This window comes from Lontra canadensis, unplaced genomic scaffold (assembly GCF_010015895.1).
Source record: "Lontra canadensis isolate GAN:19392208 unplaced genomic scaffold, GSC_riverotter_1.0 scaffold69, whole genome shotgun sequence".
Lineage (NCBI taxonomy): Eukaryota > Metazoa > Chordata > Mammalia > Carnivora > Mustelidae > Lontra > Lontra canadensis.
In genome coordinates, this window is record NW_022631063.1 from 6,506,220 (window position 1) to 6,520,834 (window position 14,615).

General features: G+C 37.5%; 1 protein-coding gene across 2 annotated transcripts in view; it reads left to right on the forward strand.

Annotated features, from left to right (window-relative positions):
- The window catches only part of CERS6 (ceramide synthase 6), a 308,524-nt gene that overhangs the window by 161,437 nt on the left and 132,472 nt on the right, over positions 1-14,615 (forward strand). For both annotated transcript variants that reach the window (XM_032880376.1, XM_032880377.1), the window contains exon 4: positions 5,325-5,382. In XM_032880376.1, the coding sequence (XP_032736267.1) occupies positions 5,325-5,382 (58 nt within the window). The remainder of the gene's footprint in view (positions 1-5,324; positions 5,383-14,615) is intronic.

Below are 14,615 nucleotides of genomic sequence, written 5' to 3' on the forward strand. Positions count from 1 at the left end.
CCGTGGCATTGGAGAGGGGGCTTTAGAGTCCGCTGCTGGTGTCCTGGTTTTGCCACCTAGCAACAATGTAGCAACTCTTCCTTGGGCAACCTAATCACTAGGTTTCTTGTTTCCAGGAGAGGTTGCTGCCTTGCTGAGTCTCCTCTGAGGGAGTCTTTCTGGCATCCTGGGGTGCTTCTGAGCATTGTCCACTGACAGCTGAGCATCCAGCTTTTTGATTCTGCTAACCAGGCTGACACTTACTTTCTGCTTTGCAGCCCCCCAAAAGAGAGGGTGGTGGTTCTCGCTCCGCTTTCCTGTGGCCTTGGGAACTGATGCTTCACAAAATGCCTCTTCTGCCTGTTTAGTGCTACCTTCATGCAAGGCACAGAGGTCATTTATTTTCACCATCTTTAACCAGGCTTTAGGTTTTTAAGAAAACCTTCTTTAACTTTATTTCCATTATTACCGTAACAACAGTGTCTTTTGAAATTTCTCTGTATGAATAAGTTTAATGCTTCCCTTCTCCATCCCTGCTTTCTAAATGAAAATACTTATGATCTAAGGATTCATCCCCTGGTTATTGTTAAATATTTTATATGAATTACATTGTCCCCGAAGGGCGATAGCGTTTAATTTGCCCGTGAAATTTAGGGCAATTATTTATGTTGCTAACCCCAGTCGTTTTATTCCAAAATTAGGCTTTTTGTATTGTAAAATATTGTAAAATAATTTTTATTTGTATCTTGATGGATTGGAATTAAGCTAAGTAATATTTTAGTAGAGGTTAGTAAGTATGGTATTTTCAGAGCCTTGGTCTGTGTGAGACTGCTTTTCCTGTTCTTCACAGCTGAAAGGCAGTTTGGCTGGCAGTGGCTATCTCTGACTGAGTCTTCTCTTTGTTTTGTAGGTTAGTAATACAGGGGACACATTTAAGTCCAATTGGACACTTATTTCCTTGATGGTAATTTATTTTCATTTGATTTTTGTGTTGACTTGTTTTTGCTTTTATGCCTGGTACTAAAGAATTTTTTTTTTTTTAAACCCAAGGATTCAAAACTTCTGTCAGAATATGGCTTTGACTTGATATAATTTGAAATACAATTTAGTCCTCTTTTTTTTCCATTCAGATTTTGGGTTTTTTTATACAGTCTTTGATTATTCTATTTCAGTTTCTGCCGTCGTGTTTTCTCAGAAACAACTATAATTAGACTTGATTTTTCTGGTCCTTCAGATCTAGTCTTTTTTCATCTATTGGTTCCTTTCTCTGGTCATATGGGGCTGTTTGTCTTCTACATCAATGATTTGATTTTACATAGTACACATCTCCATTTTTCTCTCTCCCCCTATGTGGGTAATATTCTGTCCCTTCATTTTTAGAATCTTTGTACTGGATCTTTATTTCGCTTCGATTCTCTTTTTATCATACCCGGTAGTCATTTATTGATTATGGCTTTCTACTTTGGTCTTTAAGGGACATGTCTTCTGGTATCGTATTATCAATGCCAAATACTTTTCTAAAAATTACATCTGGTTCCTCTAGGGAGTTGTTTTTAGGAGACAGGTCTTTCTTTGACGCTCCAGCATGCTCTTTTTTCTTTCCGTATTTATGCACTACTTCTTGGTAGACCTATGTTGACATTTAGCTCTTACTTTCATTCCTGAATTTGGCAATATCCACCGAGACCCCATTCACAGAGAGGGTGAGGGGATTGCCCTGGGCCCCACCCCCTCTCTGCCGTCCTTTTGTTTGCTGTTAAAAGTCTTCTTTCAGATCTCAGACCTTGTAGCAGTAGTTGATGTTTGCAGTCCCTGGCCTATTTTCTGTGGTCTAGAAGAGTTTTGTATAAAGCAGCAATGGCTAATGCCTTGTTTTTCATACTCTCTGTAGGGATTATTAAACGATGCTAACCCCCAGAATAAATACCATCACGGATCATCTTGTCTCTACATCTGCCTTTCTGCAGCTGAAACCCCGGGATGCTACATATTTCCCTTTATTCCCACTTACCTTTTAAAAGTAGCAGTCACTAACCGATAGGGTGGGGGGGGATTCTCCTCCTGCCCCAAAAGCCTCATGGCGGAGAGGAGGTTTCTGACCATACAGATTGTTGCATTTGTATCCGGGATGGTAGAAAGCAGAGAAAGGAAGATACGCTAAGATTTTCCTACTTCCTTCAGGATTCATAGCTTGTTTTTCTCTGCCCTGAATTACATCATTTTAAAAATCTAATTTTATTGTTTGTTTCCTGCTGTAAAATTCTGATTCCTGCTATAGGTTGAAGGCTATATCTATATATATATATCTATCTCTCTCTCTCTCTATATATATATCTATATATATATATATAGATATATATAGAAAGAGAGAGATATATCTATATAGGCATATAGATATATATAGATCTCTCTCTCTATACACACACACACACACACACACACACACACTTTTGTGGTTGTGTGCAACTTTACCTCTTGTTTTATAGGTATTTTAGTGGGAGGTTGGGGGAGGTTATCCATCAGGAGGCTGTAGCTAGACATCATTTAAAACTATAATTTGTATGAAACTACACAAATAAAAAAAAGTTATTATGCATGTAGCAGAATGCTTGAAAATTTTGCTTCCTGCAGGTATTTTGTAGAAATAAACTCTGCCTTGTAAATATTCATCACAAATTGTTATTCAATTCAATTGATGGAGGCATTGGTGTCCTGTGTTAGAACCTAGATCTTCTGAAAACTGGGTCAATTTAGTGGAGAAATAAAATGCAGGTACATTAAGTGATTATAGGAATTCCAATGACTTCCATAAAGTTTTTATTATACATAAAAATTGCCTGATCATTGCCTACTAACAGAGGAGTTTTAGAGCTGAAACAGCTGTTATAAATCATTTAATCTGGGAGTTGCAAATTCAGTTGCCTTCAGAGGCCAGAAAAGTGACCCGCATATGCATGAAGTACGTTGATTTAATACATTGGGAAGTGGAAGAGACTGGAGACAAGTGGAGATTACTTGTGCCATCAAATCCTTGGGTTGTATTACCAAAAGAATGTAATATAAACCCACTCTCCCATTAGAAAGGTGAAACTGAGGTCAAGGAATAATAGATTTGCCCAAAGTTTGGAGATTCTGTGTGCCTGAACCAAAACCAACTACATAGTTGTAGTGCCTAGTGCAAAATAAAATGTGGGGTCTCTTGTTCATCAATTATGAAGAATTTCAAGATAGTTCCAACAAAACATTAAAACCAAGCATGGAACCCTGTTGTTGTCACTTATGGTTCCTGGTCTTCACTTCTGATCTAGAATTTATATATCCAGACAGAAAGAAACATACCAGCACTCCCATCTGTAACCACCAAAAATCAGTAATGGAGAAATGGTTAAAATTAAGTCCTTGATACTATAGTAAGTGAACCACCTTTACCTACAAGAGGGCTTTTCTGTATCATTTGCAAGTTTTCATTCACTTATTTTACTGCTTCCATCCATTTTTATTGTTTCTTCCTGAATTCAGGTTTTATGAATTATTAGTTGAAGATTTTCAACCCTGAAGTTCAAAGCTCTTCTCTAAATGTTAGTTCTGGTTTGAATTCCAAGATGTTTGAAAGGTTAGCCAGCCTAGGATTGAAACTCCGAGGGATACTTGTGTCTGCTGTTGGGTCTAACTCAGCTCTCAAAGGCCCCCTTACCATTATTCTTTTCCTCTTACCTGCAGAAGCTGTCATTTTTTTCAGAATATTTTATATGAAATGTGAGTCCTCTCCTAAAATCACCTCTTCCTCCCTTCCCTCTCCACCCCCTCTTTTTTTTTTTTTACCTTATTTGAAAATTTTACATGGCTTGCAAACATGTGAAACAATTTACCTCCTGACTGATTGAGGTTGACTAGTCCCTTGTTGTGTTCCTTTATAACTTGTAAGCTGATTGAGGTTGACTAGTCCCTTGTTGTGTTCCTTTATAACTTGTAAGCCATAGAACTACTAACAGCACAACCTCAGAAATGCTAATGAGTGAAACTTAGCCAACTTTGAAAGGCATAGCTATTCACAGTTAGAAAATATAAGAAATAATATTGGGAGTTGAGTACGAGGGTAAACCATACATAGATATAATATATAATTTATATAAAGTCTTTATATTTACACAAAGTCTTATGTACATATTTTTAAAATTTTAGGTACCTCACACTAAATATTTCACTGTAAATCCCCTAAAAACAAGGACATTCTCCTACATAGACTGTAATACAATTCCCCCATTCAATAAATTTAACATTTATATAATACTGATGTCTAATTTAAGATTCATATTCAATGTTTTACATTGTCCCAATAATTTTTGATATTATTAAAAAAACATTTCCTAATCTATCATCTGTTTATTTTCTATGGGGACCACTTTACAAAATCTTTAATTTTGATATCAAATGCATGAATTTTCTTCCTAAGTTGAGGTCTTAAAGTCTTATTTAGAAGTTTTTGCCTATCCCCAAATTGCATAGATGTCTTCCATCAATTTCCTCTGTTAGCTTTATAGTTTCACCTTTCAGATTTAGATCTTACATCTAAGTGTGGTTTATCTTTGTAGGGGGTAAAAAGTAGGGCTTCAACTTTTTTTTCTCCCCTGCTAACATCAGCACTGTCTACAGAAAGTCTTATATTTTAAGGCTTACACATTGAATCATTTAAAATTGAAAGAGAACCAAAAATGGTTTTCCTCATTAAAAAAATGAAAGTCTAACTAACAGCTAGATACACAGTTTGGGGTGGTGTAAGGTTGTCATTAGTGGTCATGTATCGGGTGGATGACTTAGATTCCAAGTGGGTTCCTTTAGCAACATCCATGAAGATGTCGGTAAGTATTTGTTAAAAGATGAAGGAAAAAAATCTTACCTGATTTAACAGTACTAAAGCTTTTGTTTTTAAAACAAGTATGAACTTCAGTTAAGTCAAGCTGTTTACTTAATATCTGAATTAGACAAGGAATTCAAAACAGTCTTATGTACCTTTTATTGTTGAACTGAATGAACTCAGAAGCTTCATGAGTGATTAACAAGAGGAAATGCATATGTTGGATAGAGATGAACAGATGGGCAAATACAGTAACAGGAAGAAAAATTTGTTATGAATTATTGATATTTAAGATTTTGCAATAAGGCATCCATATGAGTGTGGATGTGTTCAGCTAACACGGAAATTGCCCATTAAACTTAATCCCTGGTTGGAGCAGTTGGTGGGAGGGGGGATTTAATGGACTTTCTTTCACTCACGTATTGCAGAATACTATGCTATGAAATATATAAACTGAATGTCATAGAATGTTTTTTTTAAACTTCTACAGGTGGAGATTTTCATTTTCCCTTTATGTATTTACCTATGGAGTCCGGTTCCTAAAAAAGGTAGGATCTGCCAAGTTACTTTATATAATTCTTACATAACTGTAAGCGTATATCTCATGTTTTGTGTGTGACATAGTAGTATTTTAAATAATCGTAACAGGCGTCCTAAGAACATTTGTGCATTTTTCTTTGGCTTATAAAAATATTTGTAGTTTATCCTTTATAGTAAATATTTTTTAGGCATATACCAAAAATATCTTTGAAAGTAATTTATTTTGCCCGTGAAAGATGTTGCATGTCCTCTGACTATTGTAGTTGTTACTTATTACTTCTGGGCATTAGGAGCCTTATAAAATCCATCTGATGCTTTGAAAGAGGTTGAAAATTTCCATGTCACACAACTGAGAAAAATCAGTTGTTGTGATGTGTGTTATCATTATAACCTTCAGCAACAAAATTACGTTTTAGTGTCTTACGTAGCTATTAACTAGGCAACACCAGCTGCTGGTGGAAAATGTTCCTTTCATAGACTGTGTTTCACCTCCTGGTCCTGTGCTAGTCCTACATATGCTGAGGCACCTTTATCTATGAAAGTAATTCTTCAAGACTGCTATAACCTTTTTCTTGGTTATTTCAATGTTGAATGCTTCTGCTAATGAGGTAGGCTGCTTAAATTCAGTCTTAAGAAGACTGAGCTTCTCTTAGTCATGCACATACTAATAATACTGATTGGCACAGAAGCTTGGAAATTATTTTGATAAAAGTTTATAGTATTAAGCTTTAAAGTGAAATCCATTTTATCTTTAGTAGAGAATTTTTCCGAAGTAAGGCATTGCGCCAAGTGTCATGTCTTACTAGTAAATATTCTTGTAAATATTGATGTGAAAATTTGCAAATGAGTTTTTAGTTTTAAAGTCTGAGTTATAAGATATTATATGCCTGTGGCCATTCTATTATAAATAGTGGTTGTTACCCAATGTTATATTTCCCTAAAGGGATTATTCTTTTTACTTGTTGTCTTTTCCTTTAGTAACTATATCTTTCACTTACTAAGGCTACCTGGCCCATAGCCCCCTTGAGTAGATTTAAAAGAATGAACCCCATACTGTAGGCTGAGTATGAACAAATTCTCAGCTGGGGTACATAAATGTGGTGGAAACTGCCTCATTTGGAACCCTACTGTTCTGGTTTTAAAATTCACTTATGTGGAGAGAAAATGGAAAGAATGACTTAGGGCTCCTGTGCTTACAACGTCACTACCTTGGAAAAGGAAATAGCTGGGGGTGGAATTTCAGCTGACAAGGGAAAGTTGTGTTTCATGGGAATGGCAAGTTGCTAACTGAGGTCCAGCTTTGGAATTCATGTTGGGTTCTGTGGGTGAAGGGCTTTGATGGAAAGCAAGGAGAGATGGTGAGAGCCGGGAGCACTTTTTTTGCCCTTCTGTGGGATACAGTCTTTTTTAGCCTTTCTACAGCAAGCCTGGCCATCTGTCATCAGAACAGGAAACACTTTGACACTTAGCTCCGCTTCTGTCCAACAGACTGAGGGGGAAAAAGAATTGTTTTTATCCTTCAGTCCTCAGTGGCTCTGTAGAAGGCACTAAGAGGGTCTGTCAGTGGAATGTTTGCTTGGAAGTTGCTTTTCCTTAAATTATTGTGGTTCCCTTTCTTTTTCTCTCTCTCTTTTTTTTTTTTTTTTTTGACTTTATTTGAGAGAGAGAGAGTGAGAAGGGGGAGGGACGGAGAGAGAATCTCAGGCAGACTCGGAGCTGAGTGCGTAGCTCAACGTGGGGCTCGATCTCATGACCTTGAGATCATGACCTGAGCCGAAATCAAGAGTGGAATGCTTGACCAACTAAGCCACCCAGGCACCCCTATCCTGATTCCCTTTCATACTGTATCTAGTTACAAAAAATGCTTTAAAAATGCAAAGAGAACTAGATGTTTTTCTCTTGTCAGATTATTTGCATTTGGGGTTTCTTCCTCTAATACTAAGAAGCTCTCAATTTTGGTTGAGTCTGTAGTTTCATGTTAGTCATCATGTGTGACAGAAAAGTGCACATAGTATCCATGGGACTGAAACAGCTGTGAGGCCTTCTTAAGCCATCTTGTCCAATCCTCTTATTTCACAGCTGGGGAAGCAGAAATCCTGACAGGGTAGGTAGCATTTCAGAGGTCACACAGTTAGTTTATTAAAAGCTGAATCTGAAATGAAACATGCATGACTATCTCTTAATCCAATACTTTCTCTACTCTACCATCCTGTCCTAACTTCAGCATGATTTACAAATGACTTCCTTCTTTGGTTAAGTTAGCCAACTTGACCTCATGTAGTCATTGTTGCCATTTATAGAACCTTAAATACTTACCTTAATGGATATTTAAAATATATTTTCTGTTAACTTTCTTGGAATGGACAGTGTGTTTGCCTATCTAACCTAAGGGAAAAAAATGTATATTAACAACATCAGAATTAATCAAAACAAGGTAATTCAAATTTTCACAACACTCTAAAGTGTTTTCAATAAAATAGCAGGGCAATGAACCAGTTTTAAGAGGTGAGAGGCCACAGCTGCTTCTTACTCAACATTAAAAATGTTGATTCTTGGGCGCCTGGGTGGCTCAGTGGGTTAAGCCGCTGCCTTCGGCTCAGGTCATGATCTCAGGGTCCTGGGATGGAGTCCTGCATCGGGCACTCTGCTCAGCAGGGAGCCTGCTTCCCTTCCTCTCTCTCTGCCTGCCTCTCTGCCTACTTGTGATCTCTCTCTGTCAAACAAATAAATAAAAATCTTTTAAAAAAAATGTTGATTCTTACATAAGCTATTAGAAAAATGCCTGAGCATCTTGCACTGGTCAGTTTTTTTCTGCCTTTAGGTCAAATGAACCTGAGGCATCTCTTCTAGGGTGGATTAAGTCACTCTAGAACCCTTTCTACCCTGACATTCTGTTAAAGATTCAGTTAAAGAGATGTTTACCAAATGCAAAGTACCATGCACCTGCAACAATAGAGAGAAAATGTTAAAAAATAAAAACAAATTGATTAATAAATAATTTTAGGAAACCATAGAATTTTAGGCATGAAAGTTGTCATACGTATCATCTGAACACCTCCTTTTATAGATGACGCTAGGCGGTATCAATCTCTAATGTGAGAATAGTTTTGGTTTTCTCTGTCATGTTGAAATACATTCAGGCTGAACACTGAAATTTGATTAAATGCTGTTAACTTTTCCAATTTGAACTGGCTTAATTCTACAGGGAGAATATGTATATTTCTCTGGGTTTACCACATCATAGTAGAGTTTCAGTGTGTAAATGTGACTGATTCAAGTGCCTTCAGTTTTAAAATATTCTTTGTATTTAGAATACATATAAACTAGATTTATGTCAAGAAACATCTGTGCTCTGTCTGGGTCCCATGAGAGGGAGATACCAAGAAGAGATTAAATGTGTAAGAAATTGATTGAGGGAAGTGCTTATGAGTGAAAATGGGGAGGGTGTTAGGGGAGGCTGGAAGAGCCTATGGACCCCAGTGTAAGACTGATCCCCAGTGTGGGAGAGAGAGAAGGAAAAAAGGTTGGGTGAAGTTCTAAGACCACCATGCCTTTCTAAAGAAAATTCACTTGGAGAGTCCCAGAGCCACAGTCTCCATCAGAGGAGAACTGTGTTTCTTAGAAATGGCCCTACTTCAGTATTCCTATTGTGCTCTGTCATTGGCTGCAGGCGGCCTGTGGCCTTCATGCAAGTGCAGCTGTGGCCCTGGCCACTTAGACACCCAGCAGTCCGAGATCCAAGAGGCACAATCTCATGATTGCCATGGGTGCTTTATATTTACAAATATTCTAGCTATTCTAGAGCAGTGTCAAAGGATATATCAAGGAATAAGACTCCATGTGACATAGTAGTTATGTATTTACATGCAAGATACCTGGAAGCATAGAGTACTATTTATCATACTTTTTTTTTTTCATTTTAATTAACATGTGTCGACTTAATCTCTTTTATGTCATATTTCTTGCAGTTGAGATGTAAATGCATCTTTGGAGGCTGACTTCTTACATGAGTTGGGTGACCATACAAGCTATCTTAAAGTCCTAGGTAGTTGCCTCTCCCTTGTGCTCAAAATGACCCAGTTTAGGAACTAAACTCTATCATCATATATGACTAGCTCTATAATAAAAAATGAAATAATTGGCCCTGTATTTTCAAAATTTCAAGACACCCTGTAAAGTATGTGTGTGTTCATTTATATGAAATCAATGAAATGTTTTCTGTAATTTCATGATGACCAATAGAAGAAGGAGCCTCCTATTTTGTAGTGATGTGATAATGCTCAGGCAGGCACATGTTCTATGTTATAGGTTTTCCGCTTTCTTAGCCTAGAACCCCCTGTATAGATAGCACTAACTTTGGTCATGAAACAAACTCTAGAAGGCACTGACCTTACAGACAGGTCAGTGAACTATTAGGTAAAGTGATTGCTAGATTACTAGGAAATATTTATGTATTTAAAAGATTTTTATTTATTTATTTGACAGAGAGAGATTGTGATAGTAGGCAGAGAGGCAGGCAGAGGAAGAGGGGGAAGCAGGCTCCCTGCTGAGCAGAGAGCCCGATGTGGGGCTTGATCCCAGGACCCTGAGATCATGACCTGAGCTGAAGGCAGAGGCTTTAACCCACTGAGCCACCCATGCACCCCAGCAGGAAATATTTAAATAGTTGGAAGATAGGCCCATTTCAATAGTATGTTCCCATAATTGCCAGACACAAGCAATTCTGCCCATAAATATGATTGGCAGAGAAAAGGGCTTTGCAAAAGAAAACCCAGAATTCGTTTAGGTACTCTGAAATCATTTCACACAATGTACTCATACAAATTAACACATTTTCCTAAACCCTGAAAGAAACCACATTCAAGCCTTAAAAAACAGAGTATCTCTCATTTGGTGTTACCTTTTTTTCTCTTTTATAAATGGAAGTTTGTGTTGGATGGAGTTCTTTGAATATTTTTCTTTGAGTTTCTTTATTTGTTTAAAATATAGTGTCACAGGAAAGCAAGGTAGATTATGTGTGCAACTGGAGTTTAGGTCAATATTTTTTTCTTACAATCTGCTTGTTAGGTTAATGTATATCTAACTTTCTGATCTTATGGTACATTTTATATCAATCCATTTTGTACACATGCATGTATATAGTTAAATCCATGTTACTCAAATATTACCTTATCTAACTTCTGTGTCAGTCAGGGTCTCATTATAGAAGACAAAAATCACTGGAGTTATTTTTAGGAATGACCATAATATAAAGGAACATTAACTGGGAGAACCACTAAGACTGTGTTACTTTCAAGTAATTGATCTGCTGTCTATTTCCTACCAGTCTGCAATGAGATAAGGAGCTCTACCTGAATGTAAATCAACTCACTACTTCTTTTTTGAGAAAATCTATCTGTGAAGAAAAAGTCAGCTAAACTAAACAGTGTGCTAAGTGATGTAGTTAATTTACATTCTGGTGAAAGAGTAACAGACATTGCAAGGACTGGCTCTCTGTACATTCTTGGATGAGCAGTGCCCTGGAGGTACCATGGAGATAGTAATAGCAGGAAGAAGCTACCTCTCTGAGCACCAGGGGGTCATGGGAAGTGGGTGGAGTTATCAGAACCTAGAAGCTTGGAGCTAGACATCAAAGAGGGAATGTTGACCAGTTGGAATCGGCAGGACTGCAATGAGGCTGGCTGGGGAATAAGGAAAAACTGTTAAGCGGCTTGGGCCACTGGCATGAACTGTGCCGCTGCTGGAGTGCACATGCATCGCTGGGGGTGCAGGGGAGGAGGGCGGTGGAGAAGTGGTGGCCAGACCAGGAAGCACATCCCATCTTCCTCTTGTGGTCTTCTAGCCTCCCTCTAGAGCTTCTTAGAAGCTCAGCTCCACAAGGTACCAACTCCAAAGAGCCTGCTGAATTGGAGTCTGCTGAGTACCAGCTCTGGAGGGGAGAGGCAGTATCTTAATAAGTAGCCCAGCCTTCCCGTGGTGCTGCATTCTCTGATGAACTCTCTGTAATTAGTTACTTTTAAAAAAATATACAAGTTGTCACATATTCTGTTGGCTTCATGACTAACTAGGGGGTGAAAAGCCATCATTGAAAACTAGTATGTTGGCCAAATGAGCACTTTGCCCATTCTCTTAGCCTGTCTCAGTCTGCTCAGAATGAAGGCATAGTTCATTATTCATTTGTTTCATTATTCATAGTTTCATTATTCATTTGGTACGCTTTTCAGCTTCACCAAGGCCACAAAGTGTTGCCATGGTATCATACTTCAAGATATACTCTTGCTTATTGGTTAGCTTAGACTCTCTAAAATCAAAACAGCAGAATTATCATTCTACCTGTCTTAACAGTGAAAATAAAATTTGTCTAGCTATTAGAATATGTGCCCATTTAAAATTTTGTTCTTTGTGTCGTTTAAAACATTTTGAAATTGCTTGGAGCATGTCCCTTGTTGAAGGAGGTTTGACTTTCAGAGTTTTACCTAAGTTTTAACTTTCACCTAATGGCCCCATCAGATAATTTTGTTAAGAATTGCAGATGACATAGAATATGAACATTGGGACTAGACCCTGAGGATCAACCATCTCAAGTTTCTCATTTCACCAAAGAAGAAACAATTTCAGAAGGATGAATTGACTTGCCTGTGGCAAAAATAGAAGCCAGACATGTGGTCTTTAGAATTTCTGAGCCTGTTAAAACAGCAACAACAAGAATAATACTTAGAAAACAAGTTCTAAAAATCTAGCAATTCAAGTATACTTATTTTTTTTTAATTAAAAAAATGTTTTTAATTTATTTTTTTAAAAGATTTTATTTATTTATTTAACAGACAGAGATCAAAAGTAGGCAGAGAGGCAGGCAGAGAGAGAGAGAGAGAGAAGAAGACTCCCTGCTGAGCAGGGAGCCTGATGCGGGGCTCCATCCCAGGACCCTGAGATCATGACCTGAGCTGAAGGCAGAGGTTTTAACCCACTGAGCCACCCAGGCGCCCCTCAAATATACTTATTTTAATTCTTAAATTAACCTTATTAGGAAATAAAAGCCACATCACTGTGGGAGAATATTAAGAGAGAAATCAAGATTGAAGTGGTAGTTTTGGCCCTGCCGGTTGTGCTTCATTATGCCACTGCTCTCTGATACCTCATTTTTCTCATCTGTCAAACAAGAAAATGACGCCTGTCCTGACTTCCTCGGCTTTTCGTGTAGGATTGCTGTGAAAGCCATAAAGTACTTTGAAAGTATAAGATATAACACTCATTATTACTGACTGAGAAGTGAGTTCTGTTGGGGGCTGTGAATGCCTAACTCTTCCTGTAATGAAACTTCTTATTTTTTAAAATTTTAAATGTTAAATTAAAAAATAATTTTTTCTGACATGGAACTTTTAAATGTGTTGCTGCCACTCTCTCGCCAGGTAGGATGTCATGGCCTGCTTTGATGCTTACAAATAGGTAAATGCACTTTCGGGGATGGAAATGATCTGGAATGGCCTTGGGATGTGGTCCTTCCATGATTCTTGTGCATCTTCTTTTTCCCCTTCTACCCTCATGTACCTTCTTGAATATTTTCTGATTTCCCTCGTACCTGTCATTTGTCCTTCTCTTTTGATTTGTGGCTGGCATTCTAACTGGGGAGAACATTCTGAGGCCAGTGGGAAGCTGAGGAGAATGTGATACAGTGAGGACCCAGAAGAAGTAGTCAGAAGACCTGGATTTGAGGTTGAACTCTGTCATTTATCAGTTTTACAGTCTGAGGAGTGACTCAACCTCTCTGGGACTTAATTGCTACATCTCTAAAATCAGTGATGTGGACTCATATAACATTTTTAGAATTCATATACCATAATACAGTGAAGAACTTGAAAGAGTCAATAATTATGGCAAGCTGGTATGACCTGTTTAGAAAGAGACATGGTGATGCAGAATGATAACCATATGTATGTTCATAGACTGTGACTCAGCAGTTCAACTCCTGTGAACGTATCCTGAGCAAAGAATTATACAGGGGCAAAAAATAGATGTGTGTAGTAATTTGTTACAACTTAAAAATATACATACATATATATATTATATGCAATGCAAATTATAGTAAATTCAAACAACTAAAGCAATCTTAATGTCTAATGATAATAGAATTTTTAAAATTATTATCAAAATGATAAACTAGCATATACTCAATTAAAAATAATTGTAAAGTAACCATATTATTTATGGTCCTAATAAAATATTTAGTAGACTTTTACATGAAAATAATTAACATTTATATAGATAAATGGAAGGTAATAGGTAAAAATGAAGATTCCTTTTAGAAAGGCAGAACTGTGGATAGTTAATTTTTTCCAAATGTCTTTACTTTTTTCTATTAAAAATATTAGCCCTGGGCACCTGGGTGGTTCAGTGGGTTAAGCCTCTGCCTTCGGCTCAGGTCATGATCTCAGGGTTCTGGGATCGAGTCCTGCATCGGGCTCTCTGCTTGGCAGGGAGCCTGCTTCCTCCTCTCTCTCTCTGCCTGCTTCTCTGCCTACTTATGATCTCACTCTGTCAAATAAATAAATAAAAATTTAAGAAAAAAAAATTAGCCCTGAGTTAGGGCATTTGAATGGAGATAACTGTGTATCACTTTAGGTATAAATGGGTTAAAAAGAGCTTGTAGTTGTAACCTTTAAAAAGGAGAAAATAAAAAAGTTGAATTGCACTTAAATGGCAAAGAGATACAGAAATTTCATTAAAAAAAAAACAAATCTAACTGTGCTTGTTTGCCTGGTACTCGCTGCCCCAGTCCCTGAATTTTCTCTCAGGAGCCCCTTTATGTGATTGTCTTGACCCAGATGTCCGAGAATGTCCTAGTACTGACTTTTGAAGGAGCTTTTTTAATCTCCAGCGGGATTCTGGGGAGATTGAAGCTCTATTTCCATAGCAGATTTATGTGGCTCATGTCAGGGAATAACTTGGAATTCCTCTTTCCATTAGCACTCTCATAATGAAAGTCCCACCCTTTGTGGAGTGGGTTAATGACTTGGAAACGCTATTGCCTTAGTGCATGGCCAGGATGAAAGTTTGCATCACTGAAAATAATTACCTCGTAATCAAAGTCGTGACAGCTATACTGCATTTGAGTACTCAGTATGGGCCAGACATACTTATCATGTAATGTTCGTTTTTCATGAGTTGTGAAACATAACTTCTCATAACCAAGGATCAGTCATTTGTCCTAGGTTACAGATCAGTCATTTGTCCTAGGTTACAG